This window comes from Pleurodeles waltl, chromosome 12 (genome assembly GCF_031143425.1).
Source record: "Pleurodeles waltl isolate 20211129_DDA chromosome 12, aPleWal1.hap1.20221129, whole genome shotgun sequence".
Classification (NCBI taxonomy): Eukaryota; Metazoa; Chordata; class Amphibia; order Caudata; family Salamandridae; genus Pleurodeles; species Pleurodeles waltl.
In genome coordinates this window covers 278,907,232-278,928,163 of record NC_090451.1, presented here as the reverse complement: position 1 = coordinate 278,928,163, position 20,932 = coordinate 278,907,232, and the positions used below count along the sequence as shown (strand labels likewise).

General features: G+C 46.1%; 1 protein-coding gene across 3 annotated transcripts in view; it reads left to right on the top strand.

Annotated features, from left to right (window-relative positions):
- Positions 1-19,851, top strand: part of B3GNT9 (UDP-GlcNAc:betaGal beta-1,3-N-acetylglucosaminyltransferase 9) — a 99,169-nt gene extending 79,318 nt beyond the window's left edge. For 2 of the 3 annotated variants that reach the window (XM_069216175.1, XM_069216176.1), the window contains one exon: positions 16,282-19,851. In XM_069216175.1, coding sequence (XP_069072276.1) covers positions 16,349-17,572 — 1,224 coding nt within the window. In that variant the 5' untranslated portion in view covers positions 16,282-16,348 and the 3' untranslated portion in view covers positions 17,573-19,851. Of the gene's footprint in view, positions 1-2,652; positions 2,830-16,281 lie in introns of all 3 variants that reach the window. The other variant, XM_069216177.1, reaches the window with a different exon arrangement.
- The last annotated feature ends 1,081 nt before the right edge of the window (positions 19,852-20,932 follow it).

The window sequence follows — 20,932 nt, the reverse complement described above, 5'->3', positions numbered from 1 at the left end:
ACCTTTTTCTTTTTGAGGACAAACTCCTCTGCCAAAAACAGGGGGGAGCAATGGGTACCTGCTTTGCTCCCAGTTTTGCCAGCCTCTTCATGGGGTGGTGGGAGCAGCAGGTATCAGAAACCCTGCGTGAGTTTGATTAGAAGGTCGTCATATAGTTAATGTATATTGACAACATTTTTGTCATCTGGAAGGGCACACAGAGGGGAGCAGTTGGGTTTGTCCAGCACTTAAATGACAATCCTTACAACATTAATCTTACAGCACACATAGACACTGAAATGGTGGGATTTCTTAATATCCAGGTTAGAGTCAAAGACAAAAAACTGACTTCAAATCTGTACAGAAAGCAAACAGTGGGGAATACTTTACTTCATGCCTCCAGTAGTCACCCTAGAAAGCTGATTGAAAGTATTCCCTCTGATGAGTTTTTAAGGGCAAGAAGGGACTGCAGTACACAGGAATCATTCCATGCTGAATGTGAGTGTCCCAAAGATTTACACAAAGAAGTTAAACACCTGTCATTGTGAGGGCAGCCCAGGAAAAGGCTGAACAGCAGAATAGGGAAGAATTGCTAGTTTCTAATAGCAAAAAAGAGGAGGTGGTGAAATGCAGATTTATCACCACTTTCGATGACAAAGTGCAAGATGTTGGAATAATCTTACACAAGCACTGGCCCATCTTACTGAGTGAGGACACACTTTCAAGGTATATTGATGATTTTCATAGCATTACGTTTAGGAAAGGTGGCACACTTAAGGATAAATTGAGTGTGTACGCTAAACAAAACATCAACATTCACTGAAAAACGCAAAGGTTACAGTGACATTATAGTTAGGGAATAGAATTTTTTAAAAACATAGAAATTCACTTACAAAAATAAAGGTTACAGGGACATTATAGTTAGGCTCACATTTTAAACGTACAAAATCATAGAAATTAAGAAGATGGGATCCAAGACTGGTTTCTTTCTCTGTACTAATTGTAAAGCATTTAGGAATAGTACAAAAGTGACAGAGTACAGCTCACCACTTACAAAGACTATGCTCACAGTTAAGACTTACCAAACCTGTTCCAGTGATTATACTGTATATGTCCTGAAAAGTCCCTGTCAATTAAGATACATAGGCAATACTATTCATGCCATAAGAACATTTATACTTGAACATATGAGAGCTTTATTCCACATTGATCCCCATGGCCCAGTGGTGAGATACTTTAATTTGAAACCCAATAGGGATGTTTCTAAAGTAAGATATTTTATCATTGACAGAGTGCCTCCCAACAAACGTGGGGGTAACAGGGGACCGTCACCCAGGAGACTGGAATCCCAATATATCATTGCTTTAAACAAGAAGATGCCACATGGACTGAACACCGATGAAGAGCTGGCAGTCCATCTGGGTTAGCTGGTGGTTCTTAAACATGAACCAAGAGCTACCCTATTTCTAACCCATAAATGAATGGATGTATTACTTTCCTATAATTTCAATAAATGCCTCTTGAGCCTGTATGTATCATTCTGTTTTTCAAAAAATAATCTTCCTTACTGTATTCCAAGTAAATATAATTACATTCTGTTCTCCATAAATTTCGGCAGTTTCCATAAATCTAAATAAGGGACAAAAAAACACTAAATAAATACTGTTCATAGGTGATCACACTCTGCCCCTCTAAAAAGAAATGCTATTCCCATCACCATAAAAATATCATTCAAACCCAATCATTGCATACCTTGCACACACTTCCAGTAAAATAAATTATACAAACCAATCCAAGGCCCATGGCCTAATCATATTACACTCCTATATATTCCTTCTAGGGTCTCAGTATGATTAGTATGCTTAATTATAGAGATCAAATGGCCCTTGCAATCAATTGATAGTCCATTATTTTCAAATCATGTACAGACACAATTATTGCCCAAGAAATAAATAAAGATAACTAGAAGAAGCTGGACTATGCGGACCGTGTTACTTCTGTTATGGAACCACCTTCTTCAGGGCAACTCCAATTTTCCAGCTCTTCAGGGGAACAATGCTTAAACCTCTTAGCGATCACCATTTCTTCATGCATTAAGTAATTGGTCTGTGATTTTCTAAAGGCAAACAAACATCACTTATATATACACATAGGGCTCGTGAGGCCTTTGCCTGATATACTTTTATGTTAGATTGAAGAATCACAGAGAAGCAAACCCACAGCCAGGATCAAAAAGAATCCACCACCATGTGAGGTGCATGCACTAACAGTGTATATAGGGTGAACAACCTTTCACTGAATAATCACCAATAGCCGAAATCATATGTGGCCACATTGTCACTTGCCATAGAATCAATAGTGTGCCTATACTTTTCCCGAGGTGGTTCTTGTCTGGCACCCATGTAGGATAGTCAGAGATATTTAGCTCTAGGTTCCTCCACCTAGTTTGGTTGCTGTAACCCCTTTGTTTTTTTTTTTTGAAAAATATTTTTTGAAATGATTAATTGTAAGACATAGAATGGTAGTTCTATCACTTTTTAGAGTTTACGTTAAAAATTGGTGTGTTTGTGGTGACATGTTCATCCCCAGCTTATAAATGGCTAAATAAATTAACTGCTGTTTCTTTCTTTTGTCTCTCTTTTTCTGAATCTTCTATCTAATTGGCACATGAAGGATTAATTTGTGGAAGGAGAGCAGCACGCTTGAAAGAGTTATAATGACTGGAATCAGCTCTTCATGGACTCCTTTGTTACGACTGTGGACAGTATTGCAGTACTTCTTATATTAATGCAGATAGATTTTGTTTAGTTCTGTTCTTGGGCCCTATCGTCTTGGTACAGTAAGACTTTGGTACTTATTGTGATTATTTTCTTGTATTACAGCATGCACATTGTGTATTATGAATGTTTATTAAGGTTTGTATTTTAGAACTACTGGCTGATGTCAGCCCACTTGGCCTCTCTGTATTTGAGCTGGTGATGCCAGACCACTTGGGCTAGATTGTAAGATTGGACCCATGTATATATATTTTTTTGATGTATGAAATCAGTTAGGACTTATGTATTGCACAGCTTGTCCCTTTAAATTATTTATACATGGGGGACACTGCATTATGATATCTTGCGGCTGTTTATGCTCTATTTTACTTTCAATGTCTGAGGCCATGGGGCCACATAGGAGGTTTTTTTAAAAAGAGAGAAAGATTTGTCATTCTCTGCAGAGTTGTTTATTAGACAATATTATTTCATCATTTTAAATATTGTTTTTCTTAATCAGTATATTTATGTGTATATATCGAGCAGGCGATCTCCAAAGCAGATATACTAAGCATGATGAGTAACCTATGTTAAATTTGGCTGCCATAATATCCTTGAGAAGCAGGGGAGAATTTAGTCCTTTGTTTGTTTTCACAATATTGGTGTTAAAGTATTGCTTTGAGTAGAACAGCCCACCCATCATCATTTTAAAAGTACGAAACCACAGAAATTCACCAGCTATAGTTAGAGTTACCTCAAGTAAACTTGTGCCCTCAGGTAACTATAACTCGCGCCCTGGTAATGCACAGTTTTTTCATCAAATGTTTTACTGGAAATATTACATTGATATTAGCAATGATATTATCAAAGGTGTCATGAGTGCCATAATTTGTGGGGTAGTTAGCAGTGCATGGCGAGGGCGCAAGTTATAGTTACCTAAGGGCATGAGTTATATTTATGTGAGATAACTCTAACTATAACTGGTGAATTTCTATGATTTCATACTTTTAAAATGTGAGCCTATCTATATCGCCCCTGTAACCTTTGTTTTTTTCAGTGAATTTGGATGTTTTTTTTAAATTCTATTTCCTAACTATAACGTCACAGTAGCTTTTGGTTTTTTTCAGTGAATTTCTACGTTTTTTTTAGGGTATAGTAATTTTAATGACTATGGTGGTCATTCTGACCCTGGCGGTCTTTGACCGCCAGGGCGGAGGACCGCGGGAGCACCGCCGACAGGCCGGCGGTGCTCCAATGGGGATTCCGACCGCGGCGGTAAAGCCGCGGTCGGACCGGCACCACTGGCGGGGTCTCGCCAGTGTACCGCGGCCCCATTGAATCCTCCGCGGCGGCGCAGCTTGCTGCACCGCCGCGGGGATTCCGACCCCCACTACCGCCATCCAGATCCCGGCGGTCGGACCGCCGAGATCCGGATGGCGGTAGGGGGGGTCGCGGGGCCCCTGGGGGCCCCTGCAGTGCCCATGCCACTGGCATGGGCATTGCAGGGGCCCCCGTAAGAGGGCCCCTACATGTATTTCACTGTCTGCTGCGCAGACAGTGAAATACGCGACGGGTGCAACTGCACCCGTCGCACAGCTTCCACTCCGCCGGCTCGATTCCGAGCCGGCTTCATCGTGGAAGCCTCTTTCCCGCTGGGCTGGCTGGCGGTCTGAAGGCGACCGCCCGCCAGCCCAGCGGGAAAGTCAGAATTACCGCCGCGGTCTTTCGACCGCGGAACGGTAATCTGACGGCGGGACTTTGGCGGGCGGCCTCCGCCGCCCGCCAAGGTCAGAATGAGGGCCTATACATTAATTCAACCACCGCTGCACACGGCCTTCGGCGCAGTGGCAGTTGGCCACAGTGAGACCATCCCCCTATAAGCACCCAACCTTGCATCGTGCACGGTCTTCACCTGTGCACAGCAGAGGTTGCCCTCAGGACCTGGCCTGCAGCCAGACCCTGCGGCCAACCCTCCTAACCACTCAACCCCATGCTGTGCACGGCCCTTTGGCCGTGCTCGGCAGGAGTTGGCCACGGCCTCTCTGGGTGTGAGAATAGGTGTGAGAGGGTGTATCTGACCCTAGATGGCTGCCAACACTTCCTGGTTGAAGTGTTGACAGCCAGTCAGATCTCTGCATGAGATGAGGAGGAGTGCTGAATCTGTCGCATCTCTCTAAATACACATTTTTTCACCCTTAATTCCTCAAAAACCCAAAGTCCTTGAGTGGGTATATAAGGGTGTCAGTGGGTCTGTAAGTGGGTGTATGAGGGTGTCAGTGGGTCTGGGAGTGGGTGCGTGAGAGTTTGAGTGGGTTTGTGAGTGGATGCGTAACTGCCTGAGTGGGTCTGTGAATGGGCGCATGAGGGTTGGACTGGGGCTGTGACTGGATGCACTAGGGTCGAGTGCGTCTGCGAGTGGGTGCGTGAGTATCTGAATGGGCCTGTGAGTGCGTGCATTAGTGCCTGAGAGGGTGTATGAGTGGGAGAACAAGATTGAAAAAGAGAGAGAGAAAGAAAGTGAGAGGTAGAAAGATAAAGACTTTTTTAGACTTTAGTATATGATATACTTGGAAAGTTATTTCCGCAAAATTTGAAACAAAATGTATTTGTCATATATTAAGAGTAGGATCACCTTTCATATGTGCCTTAAACCTTTTTACTTAAAATAAATAAATAAGGGAAACAAGTCTAGCTGGACTCGAACCCTGAACACACAGAGCTTCACACTGAGCTATTCATTTTCTTAAATACTTTTTTTAGGCTTTTATGGGCTATCTGGGATCAGAGGGGAAACCTCAAGAGCTTCCCGGTGGTCCCTACAGATTTTTAAATATTTTATAATCTGCCCTTTACGGGTTATCTGGGACCATTGGGGAGGTCTCAAGGCCTCCCATACGGTCCCATTGCTCCAACAAGCAGGCAGCTGCTTTAAGTAGCAGCTCCATGCTTGCTAGAGCAAAGCTTTCATCTTGCATGCCTGTGTGCAGGAAACAGAGATGAAAACTCCACTTTTTGATTGCGGTATCTGTTTGACAAGTCTCACTGCCAAAACACGGAGTTCTGTTTGTTATGACTTAGCTGCAGCTTCAAAGCTGCAGCCAAGCCACAGCAAACAACTATGGCCCGGGGATGGGTACCCCCGGTCATATCAGGAGCTGGCCCTGGGGATGGCGGTTCCCAGGGCTGTAAGTGGCTCGCGGTCCCCTCCAACGTGCAGATTGCCCCAGGGAGGTCTCTGGGGCTCCGAAACTGACTCCCTTTACTTTTCCAACTCTTTGCCCTGGGGAGATGGTGGTTCCTGGGGCAGCGAGGGGGCCTGGGCAGCCCCCTGCACCTAATATGAACAGAGCCCCAGGGATGTGGCGATCCCCGGGGCTGGGAGGGGGCCGATGGCCTCTCCCACAACCATTATTATCGTTTGACCCGGGGAGGGGGTGATCCCTGGGGCGCACAAACAATTAGAGCTTCACCTCGGGAAGGTGGCGGTCCCCAGGGCTGCGGGGGGCCAGGCATCCCCCCGCACTCCAAAAAAAATGCCCCTAGTAGCCCGTTCCTCATTCTTAAAAAACTTTCATCTAATCCAATCCACCACCAGAGCTAAGGGGTGAGGGTATCTGTACCCTGGCCCCTTTTCCTTTTTTTACATTATGTCTGGGACTTGGCTGCCGAGTCCCTAGATGGCTGCCAACACTTCCTGATTGAAATGTTGACAGCCAGTCAGATCTCAGCACGAGATCAGGAGGAGTGGCGAATCAATCGCGTCCCTATATATACATTTGTTCCCTTTCTTCCTTAAAAACTACTGAACAGATTTACACCAAAACAAAATAAGTTTGCTTTCTGGTCCAGGACCTACCTTAATGCCAAATTTGGTGTAATTCGATCCAGTAGTTTTGGCGCTATCGCTGTTCAAAATCCCTGTGGAAAAATGAATGCAGAACAAATGTATTGTGACCCCCCTCTTTTTCTCAGCCCCCCTGGACAGATCACCCTGAAAGTTTGCAGACAGCAGCTGCCATGTCTGGCAAATTTTTGGGGAAAGTTTTGTTAAGATTCGTCAAGCAGTGCTAAAGATATAGGCAAGTAAAAAAACACTGATTATATAGAAACTAGATCCTAACTATAACTACCTAGTGGCAAATGCATGGTAAACACCTGTTGTGTAATACAACACACTGAGAGGTAAAATAATTGTATTACTTGTGTGGTAAAGGCACGCATCGGAAATGCATGCGTAGTAATCACTGATATTAGTTTTAAGTAAGTCCTTGTGGGGGGGAGCCACGCCTGAGACCAAAATAGCCGCATGGCGCTGAAGCTTCGACGGGTGATCTCCTCTTGCCATGAACGAGAGGCCAATGGAGCGACCCTAGCCTGCGTCCGGACCTGCACGGAGAACCGCGGGGTCCCCCTGAATGTGTAGCGGAAGAACAGGCTCTGCGTGAGGTGAGCGACCGAAAGACCGCCCAGAGACATCGCTAATCGACCAAGCGCCCTGGAAGCCCCGCAGCGACAGGAGCTGTGGGTGGAGGGCTGCTTGGTGCGACCCGAAATACGGGGGCAGTCTCCCTGGGCCGGGTGGAGGCGGGGGGCCCACCTTGTGACGCCAACGGTGCGGCCGCTGTGGCTTGGGCCTATGTGCTCGATACTGTGCCCCAGAAGCCCCACGGCGGACCACATGGGACGGCCTGGTGTCACAGTCTGATGCCTACACTCAGGGGTCAAAGATCCTGATGGCGACACATACTCGACGAGAGAAACTGAGTGCAGCCTAACCCCCTGGTTCATGGCCCATGCAGTCCAGAGCAAGGAAGGAATGTGCAGGCAGTAGCTAATACTGCGGGAACTGGAATCTAAGACAACTACATCTAGAGATCATGGTCAAAGGGGATTCCAAGCAGAAGAAACTTACATTTGAATGGCAACGCCGTGCCAAATCGGCAGACGGGGGCATGGCCGAGGGGGGGACCGCGGCCAGGGGCCCGGAGACAGCCCAACCCGCACACTTGGGTGCAATCATGGGTGAGTTGAGATCTGGGTTTCGGGCACTCAATGCCAGGTTCGACACAATGGAGTCCCACCTTGATGGGATGAAAGCCAGAATGGATAAACAGGATACCAGAATCCATGGAGCTGAAGACGGTATCTCTAATCTAGATGATGGAGCAAACAAAATGGAGAAACACCTTGAATGGATGGAATACAGGCTCCGTATGGTGGCAGCCAAGAATGTAGATTTCGAAGCCCGAAGACGAAGGAACAACATCCACATTGTGGGAATTGCAGAGTCCATCAACACTGGTTGTTTGGACACTTTTGTAGAAACCCTGTTGACAGACCTGCTAGGCCAAAACAATTTCACCACTACTTTTGTGGTAGAAGGAGGCCACAGAACCCTGGGACCGCGCCCAGTGCTAGGGGTGCCACTGAGACCCATCCTGGCCTGCCTGCTTAATCTTAGAGATCGCCACCCTGCACTATGCCTGGCAAGAGAAAAAGGCCCCCTGCAATACCAGGGAAGCTCGGTGTCAATATTCCCCGATTTTACAATCGTGGTGCAGGAGGAACGGCACGAATACGCGGAGGCGAAACTACGACTATGCAAGTTTGGTGTCTGATATGGGATGGTATACCCTGCACGAATACGGATCGACGTGGAGGGCAAACCACGTATTATGGAAAGGCCATCCACCACCCTGGACCTTTGTAAAATACTGGCCAAACGCAATATCGAGGGTCACCAGAACTCCCCACCTAACACTCAGAACTCAACCAGTATGGACATGTTTACCGAGGAGTAACCAAGCTGGACGATCCGGGTGGCGATGGCAGGCTGAGCTTGCACGCCTACAGAACATCAAAAGAGTGTGTCGCTGATGGGCGCACAATGCAGCATACCAAAATGGTACACTAGACTCCTTTATACCTCAATACGGTTCAATCCTAAAGTTATGAGAGGATGCCCGTCGTGGTGTTGCTCCTTCCCATGGTGGACACCACATGCATCTTTTGGGGGATTGTTGTTTGTTTGTTTTTGATGTTTGTATCCTATTTAGTCAATAATCGGGGATTCACGGGCAGTTCTTTGCTGGGTGTGGGTGAGGGGTTGGGAAAGTCTTTCATATTATCATTACATATCAGTTGTATGTTCCTATTTTAGTACACAGATTGCCAGCACTTGCAGTGTACCATAACATACTCGTGCATACAGCTCAATACGTGACAGGCAGTAGTGCCGACAAGCGAGCGACCCTGGAGACTGTATATGTCCTAGAACAGTGGTACCTAACCTTTTCACTTCTGGGGACCCCCACTTTATCATTAATGGACCCCAGGGACCCCCATTGAATCAGCATTGGAATCCGGGGACCCCGCCACTGAGTCATTACTGGAAGCTTGGGACCTAATTTGTCAATATTTATTAATATTTTTTAATTTTCTAAGCAGTCGTGGACCCCCTGAGAAGGCTTCGCTGACCCCCCAGGGGTCCCCGGACCACAGGATGGGAACCACTGTCCTAGAATATTCGGGGCTTGAACAATCGCCGTAAAGGCAAGAAGGTATTGCAATATCTGAATCGCCATGCGTTGCAGATAGCATTACTGCAGGAGACTGTCTTACCACCGCAAGACACACATAGGCCCGTATTTATACTTTTTTTGCGCCGCATTTGCGTCGTTTTTTGACGCAAAAACGGCGCAAACTTGCAAAATACCATTGTATTTTGTAGGTTTGCGCCGTTTTGCGCCAAAAACTGCGCAAATGCGGCGCTAAAAAAAGTATAAATACGGGCCTTAATTTTGCGGCTAGCTGGGGACCTCACAGGTACTTCTCTTGTTATAGCTCGTACTCCCGTGGGGTCTGCACGTAAGTACATCAGAACCTGCCATTCCATCCCATCTCCACCTCGACAGATGATCAGGGCAGATATATTAGTGGCAGGGATGTTGGCCGGCCACATTAGTAAATGTCTATGCCCCAAATACAGACGACTTAGACTTTTTCCACACCCTACTATCCTGAATAGATCAAATGGCAGCAGATCACATTATTATGGGTGGAGATTTTAATATAATAATGGACTCACTCCGGGAACACTACAGCAGTGAAACCCACTGTCAAAACTCGATCCCTGCCGGTTTTACGAGACATTTGTGAAATACACGGGTTAAGAGACCCATGGTGCTTACAAAACATGCATGCACTGGATTACACATTCTATTCGGCCCCACATAAGACGTAGACATGGAGAGACTACTGGCTGGTCACGGGCACCATCACACTCTGGGCAGACACTATCAGTGTCCTCCCACGCACACTGTCAGACCACTCTCCAGTGAGGCTCTGCTGTAGGATCCTACTGCCAGTCCCACAAGAGCACAGATGGAGATTCCCCTCCTTAGCCTTACAAGGTACACTCTTCAGCGCCGAATTACAAAAAGCAATTAAAGAATATTTCACCCTCAACAAGGGCACAGTATTCAGTCACGCTACATTATGGGAAACTTTTAAACCTATCTAAGAGGGGTCAGTATAGCAAAACAAGTGGGAATCCTGCGGGATATCTGCAACAGTTTGTCCAGGGTGGAAGGGGCACTGGTGAAGTTGGATCAAACTGATGCGGCACACCATCTACAACCTAGAGGGAGCAGGCGGGCCTCCCTTGTGGAGAAGTTCTGAGACCTTGCTGAGCGTGAAACCCACTTTATGGGCAAATATGCGACAGCTCGACGATATGGGGAGGGTGAGAGACCGGGTTGGACACTGGCAAACCTGCTAAGACCATCTAGGGCCTCCTCGCATATACCCGAGTTATGAAAGGAAGACGGCACACATATAACCAGCTCAGCAGGGATACAATCTAAGTTTCTCACTTATTACACGCAACTATATTACGCCACACAAAGCGGTGACAATCCAGCCCTGGCACACTATCTTAACGAAATAGCAATTGTGTGGCTGACGAACGCACAACAACTGTTTCTGGCTGAACTGTTCACATGCGACTACATACTCCAGGCAATAGAAGCTCTGAATGGGTCAAAGGCTCCGGGGCTTGACAGATTCACTGGTTCTTTCTACAAGGCATAACGGAATGAACTAGCGCCACATCTACCAGAAATGTATACCGAAGTGCTAAAAACCGGTATTTTACCACCAACACTTAGAGAGGCGGTTATTACACTACTGCCAAAACGTGACAAACACCGAACAAAATGCATCTCCTATAGACCCATCTCACTATTAAACTTTGATAACAAAATCCTGGCTAAGTTATTAGCAACCCAGCTGGCCTTACTCCTGGATAGTGTCATATCATCAGCACAATCTGGTTTTATTCACATCGGCCAACAGCCATCAATCTCAGAACATTGTTTCTACCCTCACAGACAGGACATGGCCCAGCTGCTTAACTTTCCCGCTGAAGTGGTGCGATGACTATGTCAAGTATCTAGAAGTGCACATACATAGGGATAAGAACTAGGTGATCTGACTCAATTACGGCAATGCCTTAGACAGGATGTCCACACAAGTAGACAGGTGGATTCACCGTCCACTGTCAATGGCAGGCCCCATAGCCATCATTAAAATGGTTATCCTCCCCCGATTTTTATATTTTTTTGTAATCATCCCTATACCACTCTACAACTCCTTTTTTTCGGAGCTCAGGAGACACCTTACACGCCTGATTTGGGCAGGCAGGCACCCCAGGATCCGCTGGGATGTCCTGACACTTCTTTATGAAAGTGGTGGTTTTGGAGTCCCACATTTTCAATTGTACTATGTAGTTGCACAAGGTCAACTTGCAACACACTGGTACCACCCGGACGCCAGACTGCAGTTTAACATACCCGAAAGAGACCTTGTCTTCCTGGCCCCCCTACGCTCCCTCCAACCAGGGGGTTACCCATTGGACCCTAATGATATACAGACGGTCTCAACCACGTGTTGGGCACGGCATAAGATGGCCTGGCTCCTCCATGCTGACCTTCTCTACTCACCTGCACTACCCCTACCCAATCCCGCGTGACTTCCCCTGACTGAGGAAACACCAGTACAGTGCACACTCTCCAAGTTCGCCCTCCACACCCTTGGCGACTTGTTTCCAGAGGGACTGGTGTTTTCAAGGACAGAAGGCGCACAGTTCACCACTGCAACTCATATGGACCACTTCGTACTTAGGCGCCTCCAAAGTGCCATACGAGCGCAAACTCCCACATATCCAATTAGAGCTGGATGACTTCACACCGCTGACTCTATTGATTACAGACATCGATGGAGACAGACTGATATCTCGATTATATTGCACATGCCTTAAACTACTACCGACACATGACGCTAAACTGTAAGCTGCCTGTGAGGGGGATCTGGGACAGCTGATCCCGGACAAAATATGGGCAGCATGCTGCTTACAAACTCGATTAATCTCACGGAACCACCACCACAGGCTCATACACTACAAATTCCTACGACAGGTGTATGTTACGCCAGAGGCGCTAGCCAAAATGGACCCCTCACGCTCATCGCACTGTCCTAAATGTCAGACCCCTCAGGCAGATTTTGCACATATGACATGGACATGCCCCCTACTTGCGTCATATTGGCAAGACATTTTGAGCAAACTTTCTTTAATTATAGAAGCCACAACAGGGCCCTGCCCTCTGCTTGCACTGGTGGGTTATGTAACTGGCATACCTCAGTCGGTACGACGGTATACGGCACTAGCCCTACTATTAGCAAAACGTGAACTTGCCATACATTGGTGCAATAAAAAAAAAGTCCACAATAGGAGCATGGCTACGTAGTCTTATCTATTGCGATATACACAGAACTCCAGCCACCAACATCACGCCCCAAAAACGTATGGCAACCCCTGCGTAACTACCTGTTGTCTGTTGATTCAAACCCAACACAACATGTTAATGGAAAGCCGTCTGTGGGAGTGACGATGATGGAGGGTAAGGGTCGGGTGACGCTCGCCTAACTGTTACACACACACATATAAATGGTCAGCACGATGTGACGCCTGTTTGCATACAGGGAATGTACTGTCTGATATAATGAACAGTATTCTACTTTGAAATAACGATAGCAATCTGTGATTTTCCTTTTTGTTTTTTGTTTATGTATCATTGGTTGACAAAATATAAATACAATTGAAGAACAAAAGTGAGTCCTTGTGTGTAGGTAGAATAAACACTGCATGAACAGGGTTTTAAGTGGGAAGGTGGGTTGATTAATGCTCTATTCTTGAGGAGTTGCTCCCTTGTGTTGACACAATGATCAGAAGGAGAAGGTTCTGTATTGCCTAGTCTACTTCTATAGTTTTCATGTTGGCTCCTTTGCTGATATGATTTCAAGAGCAGAAAATGGAGTATGGCTGTAGTCTGCCCTACATGTTTAATGAGTTATCATTGCATGTGATAGGATGACTGTGCAGTAAGAGGGTCAGTGTTTGTTTTTGTTTTCTACGCAGCCTCATCACAAAGAGGAAAACTCCAATGTTCTTTTTTACTTATGTTTCTTGGACCCTATTAGGAGAGTATTAGGAAAGTACTGTGATGTTTGTGAGAAGGTATTTCTTATTTTATTCTGTGGTGTTCAATCTGAAAAGGTTTAGTGTTGTGTGTCCTGCATAAGGATGGAGATATTTGGTACTGTCCTATTTGTAGCAGTATGCAGGAGATAGTCTAATACAATATTGAGTTTTAAATATTGTCCTGCCATAATACTCTGCCTAGCATTATTGTTGTTTGCAGTATAGTGATAGGAAGTGTAAGAAAATGTCTGGTGTTGTATGGTCACTCCCTGTAAGTTAAATGTCACCCCTGGACTGCAACACACATGGTGCCACCACGAAAGTGGCAATACAAAGCATGTCTCCAAGTCTGACCCTGCAGAGTGAGTGTGCAGGTTTAAAACTGCCAATTCGACCTAAGAAAATGAACCATTTGCAAGGCCTAAACCTTTCTTTTCATTATCTATAAGTGACCTCTAAGGTAGGCCCTAAATGCCCATAGGGCACAGTGCATGTTATTTAAAAACTAGGACATGCATATTTTATGTTTCGCATGTCCTGGCAGTGAAAAACCTTCAAAGCCGTTTCTTACTATGGCAAGGCTGGCTCTCCCATAGGAAAGAGCTGGTTTCATGAAAACACCCTATAGTGCTTAACTTCAGTTTGGGAGTAGCTAGAGAAATTATTCAAGGACTCGTTTAACTGGTAATCTAAATCCAACTTAATGGTCAAGTCAAATTTTATATTACTATTTTTAAAAATGACACTTTTAGAAACTTGTCATTTTCTTGCCTAAGCCAGATATTCCTTTCTGACGATGTTCAGTGTCAGCTGCCTGTTGATGGCTCCCCTGTGGTAAGATGTGGATTGCTCCTGAGTAATCAAAAAGCTTTGGTGTGTGGAGATGTTTTTCATCCCAGAGTAAGGTGACTTGGGGGCTCGGCCCAGTCCCTTCCTGAGCTTCAAAGAAAGCCTACCCTGTCACTGACAGATGTAGCGCGCAGATTGGCCTGCCTTCATTTTGCCTTCATAGTCAGCCTTCCTCCAAACACAGTGGTAGGGGATGTTACGCCTGAACTGCTAAGGAATGACCACAATGGAGGGTTTGTCCATTATCATAGCCATTCCCCTGGGGGCACAAGAAGCTCTGCACCAGGGAAGAAAGATTCTGTCCGGTTGGTTTTAGGTAGAAAGGGACACCGTAGGATAGGTTAGTAAAACACACAGGAAGTGCTTCAGAAAGTGTACAGGGTCACCTCTGGGAACTTTACCCCACTGGTTAGGGAATGACCAGGAGTTTACCCCACCCACAGGATGGCACTGGGCATAAATGTGTCACCTCCAGCACCCTCTTAAGGACACTGCAGGACCCATGGAAGGCAGAAGGACTGCACCTGGTGTTGTGACCTGTGAGGAGAGCCCAAAGGGCTGGACCTGCTTCCATGTGTACCCAGGACCAAGACGTGGACTCCAAGGGTCTGTTGGCTGACTTCCTGTTAAGCTACAGGGATGCAAAAGCTGCAAGAAACTTGCTTTCTCGAGGAGCCTAGCTGACAAGTTCCAACTGGACCTACCCTGGATACTGCTGGTGGATTCTTCTGGAGTGTGTCCTGATCCCTGAATGGTATCCCTATGGTGCAGAGGCCCTTTCATAATTGTTAGAATGCACTCCTCTTGCCCAAGCTGCACACACTGTGACTTGAAAAGTTTTTTCCAACTTTTCCTCTGTAGAACTAGTTGGAGACCGGGATCACTGTGAAGCCTAAGACACTGGCGTCAAATTGCTGATCTTATCCAACTTGCTGGTTTGTCCTGCTGAAAGAGATCTGACTTTCGGAAAAAATGCAAAGTCCGAATTTAGAATGTTCTACCAAGATCAACACTGATCCAAAGCTGATTGATGTTGATGCCTTCCTGGGCACAAACTCCACTTGTTTGGTGCTTTTGCCATCTTCATTAATGACCACACTGGGACCCTGCTCCTCAGCAACCCACCATCACTGAGCCCTGCTTCGAATCCAGCTTGCAGCTTGCCCTGCAGATGGCTCATCAACAACCAATTTTTCTCCAGAAATGTGTCTGAGTCCGAAGGCCTGATCCTTGTGTCCGACCAACCCTGTATCGCATTCTGCCTTAAACCTTTCATTTGCCCCGGTTTAAGCACCCAATTGCTTGTTGGTGGCGCTTTGTGCTTTTTTGGCACAAAAATGTAATCCAAGCTTTAAAAATGTATATTTCTGGTTCTTCTTATTGGATTCTTATCATTTCTGTATCATATTGTTTATTAAAATATTCTCTATTTTCATAAATTGGAGCTGGATTGCTATTATGTTTGATGTTTTTATGAATTTTTAATCATCTTGGTATTTCTTAATGCTTTACACATTTTCTGAAGTTAAGCCGGCCTGCTGTGTGGCATAGCTACGAGGGGGTCAAGCTCAGGTTTAAATGACTGAAAACTTTACTGCACCTAAAAAGGATAGTGCCATTATTTCTTGTGGTGGACTACCATCCACCCTGACTAGTAAACCACTTTCTCACAGTAAGCATATATAATCAATTACTGTTCTTTCACGTTCTATGCCCATAGATGGTGTACATATTTTGAAAGCCGTGGATGTGTACTTACAAACAGTACTTCAATACTTACCTTCAAAATACATGTTACTTATACATACTTAGTTAATTGTGATACAGTGGTCCAAAGTGATTGCTACTGAGAATGAATAAGTGATGTGCTGAATGCCCTACAACACCAAGAGTTGTTGGAGGAGCTTATATAGAGAGATAGCCTGTATTCCTCTGGATGGTTTATAACAAAACTTTCCTAATCTTCACTATTCTTTCTTTTGGGTACTTTTTTGCTACTGAGAAATTAGCTAGTATTAAAAGTAGGACAGGCCTGAACCTGAATTAGTATAAGAAAATACTCCACTTTGCCACTTGATTAATCCTTCAGTCTTTCAATGTATACAGTGGAACGCCACACCCTTTTTTAATAATAGATTATTTGTTTTATTTTTGCAGGTGGAAATGGGCTCATCTGAATTTGTAAAAAGCAGCCTTTGACATACTCCAACAGCTTCAGGAGACAATGAGAATTCACCTAAAAGGAGATGTGATGTGCACCCTTGTCCTTTTCCTTACATTTTTTGCTATGTTGTACTTACAATTTGGGAGTACTTCTACTCCTGAGAAGGAGGAAAAAAGGAGTTGGACACCTAGAGTTAAATCATTGATGCAAGGCCCACAAGTCCAAAGGGAACTCTCACACAAGGATTGGGAATTTGTGGAAAACGATCCGGCATCTAAACCAGAATTGATGGTTGATTACAAGGCCTTGCCTACTCTCTCTGCAGCACTGACACAGTCTCCCTTTGACTTCCAGGAATATCTAAGACATATAGATGATAGGAATTATACTCTACTTGTGAATCAACCCAACAAATGCAAGACGTTCCCAGGTGGCCCTTTCCTGCTCATTGCTATTAAATCTGTGGTGGAAGATTTTGACAGGCGTGAAATTGTCCGTAAAACATGGGGCAGGGAAGGTCTTTATAATGGCCTCCATGTCCGCAGACTTTTTCTTCTGGGAGTTCCTAGGAATAGAACAGCAGTAAGCATGTGGGACACCTTGCTGCATCATGAGAGTCAGACCTACAAAGATATTTTACTCTGGGACTTCATGGATACTTTCTTTAACTTGACCCTTAAGGAGGTCCACTTCCTGAAATGGGCTGCTGAGTTTTGTTCAAATGTAAAGTTTGTTTTCAAGGGCGATGCAGATGTGTTTGTCAATGTAGATAACATTATCAATTTCCTGGCACCCCATCCTCCAAATGAAGATCTCTTTGTTGGCCACATTATAAACCATGCCAAGCCTATTCGGTCAAAGAAGAGTAAATACTATATTCCAGAAACCATGTATGGCCTTGGGATGTACCCAGCCTACGCCGGTGGTGGAGGGTTTGTTATGTCTGGGACTACAATGAGAAAACTATCTAAGGCTTGTGAAGAAGTAGAGCTGTTCCCCATTGATGATGTATTTTTGGGCATGTGCTTGCAACGAATCAATGTTAAACCTATACTGCATGAAGGGTTCAAGACATTTGGCATAACCAGACCGTCGGCAGCACCCCACATGCAAACATTTGACCCCTGCTTCTACAAAGATCTCATGGTGGTACATAGTCTAAAAGTAGCTGAAATCTGGCTGATGTGGAACCTTCTTCACAACCAGCAGTTATCCTGCTCCCGGAAGTTACGTATCAGGAGGTCTTTCCACTGGAGGAGGAAAAAGAAAGCACTGAACCAATAGGTCGGGTATTTGTACCTCTGAAGTATAGACAATACCACTTTTGGGAATTTGATCTGAACTAGACCAGTGAAAAATGCTTATAGGTCTAACATGTCTTGTTTGCACTGTCAGACCACAGGTAAAAAATCTATCCTGTGCTGGAGAATTCATTCTGTCTGATTTCATTAGAACCTTATTTATGATATGTAGACCTGTGGCTTGAAATTTCATTGTGTCCTGCAAAGTGCATGCTAGAGGTCTTTTTCATAATTTATCTTTTAAACACAGAAAATAATACAAAGAACATTCTTCAATAAAAGACACACAACATGAAACAAAGGCACACCAGCAAACAATAGGTACATTAGAAAATAACCCTTCTTAAACATACCACATAATATTAAGCTACAGAAAAACCGATTTTACAAAAGGAAAAAAATAATTTGTTATACAGTAAATAGTAATTTTTCATAAAAGATGACAAAAGGTTTTAAAATTTGTAAACGGATTTTTTCTAAATGATGTTTTATGCATTGGCTGTCAGTTTGTTTAGTTCTTCCAGCCAAGAGCCCACACTTTTCTGGCTCGTTTTCTGTCTTTTTTCTGGCAATAGCTGTACTTCTCACTGCAAAGACTTTGGAACACACAATCAGCTGTGAGTCCCCGTCTATGTTAACATCACAGAGAGAAAATAAGTGCTGTTTAGTGATGTAAAACAGAAAGTGGTATAATCTGTGTTAATTTACATTAAGGGGGTCATTCTGACCCGGGCGGGCGGCAGACGCCGGCCGCCTGGCGGGAACCGCCAAATGGCCGCTCCGCGGTCAGAAGACCGCGGAGGCCATTCTGACTTTCCTGCTGGGCTGGCGGGCGCCCGCCAAGGGAGCGCCCGCCGGCCCAGCGGAAAAGGCACTGCAACACATAGGCCGGCTCCGAATGGAGCCGGCGGTGTTGCAGAGGTGCGACGGGTGCAGTTGCACCCGTCGCGATTTTCACTGTCTGCTATGCAGACAGTCAAAATCATGCTGGGGCCCAGTTAGGGGGTCCCTGCACAGCCCATGCCAGTGGCATGGGCAGTGCAGGGGCCCCCAGGGGCCCCACGACACCCGTTCCCGCCATCCTGTTCCTGGCGGTCAAAACCGCCAGAAACAGGCTGGCGGGAAGGGGGTCGGAATCCCCATGAGGTTCAGCCCAGCCAGGGGAAATCCGGCGGGAAACCGCCGGATCCCCTTTTCTGACCGCGGCTTTACCGCCGCGGTCAGAATGGGCACTGAAGCACCGCCAGCCTGTTGGCGGTGCTTCCGTTGCCCACGGCCCTGGTGGTCTTAGACCGCCAGGGTCGGAATGAGGCCCTAAGGGCCATATTTATACTTTTTGACGCAAAACTGCGCTAACGCAGTTTTGCGCCAAAAAAATTAGCGCCGGCTAACGCCATTCTGAAGCGCCATGCGGGCGCCGTATTTATTGAATGGCGTTAGCCGGCGTTAGCCGACCGGCGCTGCCTGGTGTGCGTGAAAAAAAAACATGTACACCAGGCAGCGCCGGCGTAGGGAAAAATGGCGTTTGGGCATCCAAAAATGGGGCAAGTCAGGCTGAGGCCAAAAAATCGTCTTAACCTGATTTGCGCCATTTTTTTTTGGCGCCCAGACGCCATTAACATGACTCCTGTCTTAGCAAAGACAGGAGTCATGCCCCCTTGCCCAATGGCCATGCCCAGGGGACTTCTGTCCCCTGGGCATGGTCATTGGGCATAGTAGCATGTAGGGGGGCACAAATCAGGCCCCCCTATGCCAAAAAAAAAATTACAAAAAATACTTACCACAACTTACCTTTTCTTCCCTGGGATGGGTCCCTCCATCCTTGGGTGTCCTCCTGGGGTGGGCAAGGGTGGCAGGGGGTGTCCCTGGGGGCTTGGGAGGGCACCTCTGGGCTCATTCTGAGCCCACAGGTCCCTTAACGCCTGCCCTGACCCAGGCGCTAAAATCCGGCGCAAATGCGGCTTTTTTAGTCCCGCCCACTCCCGGGCGTCATTTTTGCCCGGGAGTATAAATCCGACGCAATAGCATCGGAGTCATTTTTTAAGACGGGAACGTCTACCTTGCATATCATTAACGCAAGGAAGGTGTTCACGCAAAAAAATTACGCTAACTCCATGAACTTTGGCGCTAGACGCGTCTAACGCCAAAGTATAAATATGGAGTTAGTTTTGCGTCAAATTTGTGTCGAAAAAAAACGACGCAAATTTGGCGCAAACGGAGTATAAATATGCCCCTAAGGCCCATATTTATACTTTTTGACGCTAAACTGCGCTAACGCAGTTTAGCGTCAAAAAGTTTTGCGCCGTCTAACGCCATTCTGAAGCGCCAAGCGGGCGCCGTATTTATGGAATGGCGTTAGACAGCGCAATCAGACCGGCGCTGCCTGGTTTGCGTGGGAAAAAAACACGTAGACCAGACAGCGCCGGCGTAGGGGGAAAATGGCGCATGGGCGTCTTAAAATGGGGCAAGTCAGGTTACGTCGAAAAAATCGTCTTAACCCGACTTGCGCCATTTTTTAACGACGCCCATCCCCCATCAACATGACTCCTATCATTGTAAAGATAGGAGTCATGCCCCCTTGCCCAATGGCCATGCCCAGGGGACTTCTGTCCCCTGGGCATGGTCATTGGGCATAGTGGCATGTAGGGGGGCACAAATAAGGCCCCCCTATGCCACCAAAAAAAAATATAAAAAATAAAAAATTATACTTACCTGAACTTACCTGAATGTCCCTGGGGTGGGTCCCTCCATCCTTGGGGGTCCTCCTGGGGTGGGCAAGGGTGGCAGGGGGGGTCCCTGGGGGCATGGGAGGGCACCTGTGGGCTCATTTTGAGCCCACAGGCCCCTTAACGCCTGCCCTGAGCAGGCGTTAAAAAGTGGCGCAAATGCGCCATTTTTAGCCACGCCAACTCCCGGGCGTCTCTTTTGCCCGGGAGTATAAATACCACGTAAAGGCCTGGGAGTCATTTTTTAGACGGGAACGCCTCCCTTGCATATCATTAACGCAAGGAAGGGGTTCACGCTAAAAAATGACGCACATTCCGGGAACTTTGGCGCTATTCGCCTCTAACGCCATAGTATAAATATGGCGTTAGTTGGCGTTAGTTTTGCGTCGAAATTGCGTCAAAAAAAACGACGCAATTTCGGCGCAAACGGAGTATAAATATGGCCCCAAATGTTTTAAATGTCTGATACTTGATAGACAGCCCCAGCACACATTACCGTCACGTGTCCTTACCTTACAAATAGGGCTTTCAGATCAGTCATAAGTGTTTCACGATGAATTAATGACAGGTTGAGAACTATGAACAGACATTTCCGGGGCTCTGTGAACTTGTAAAAT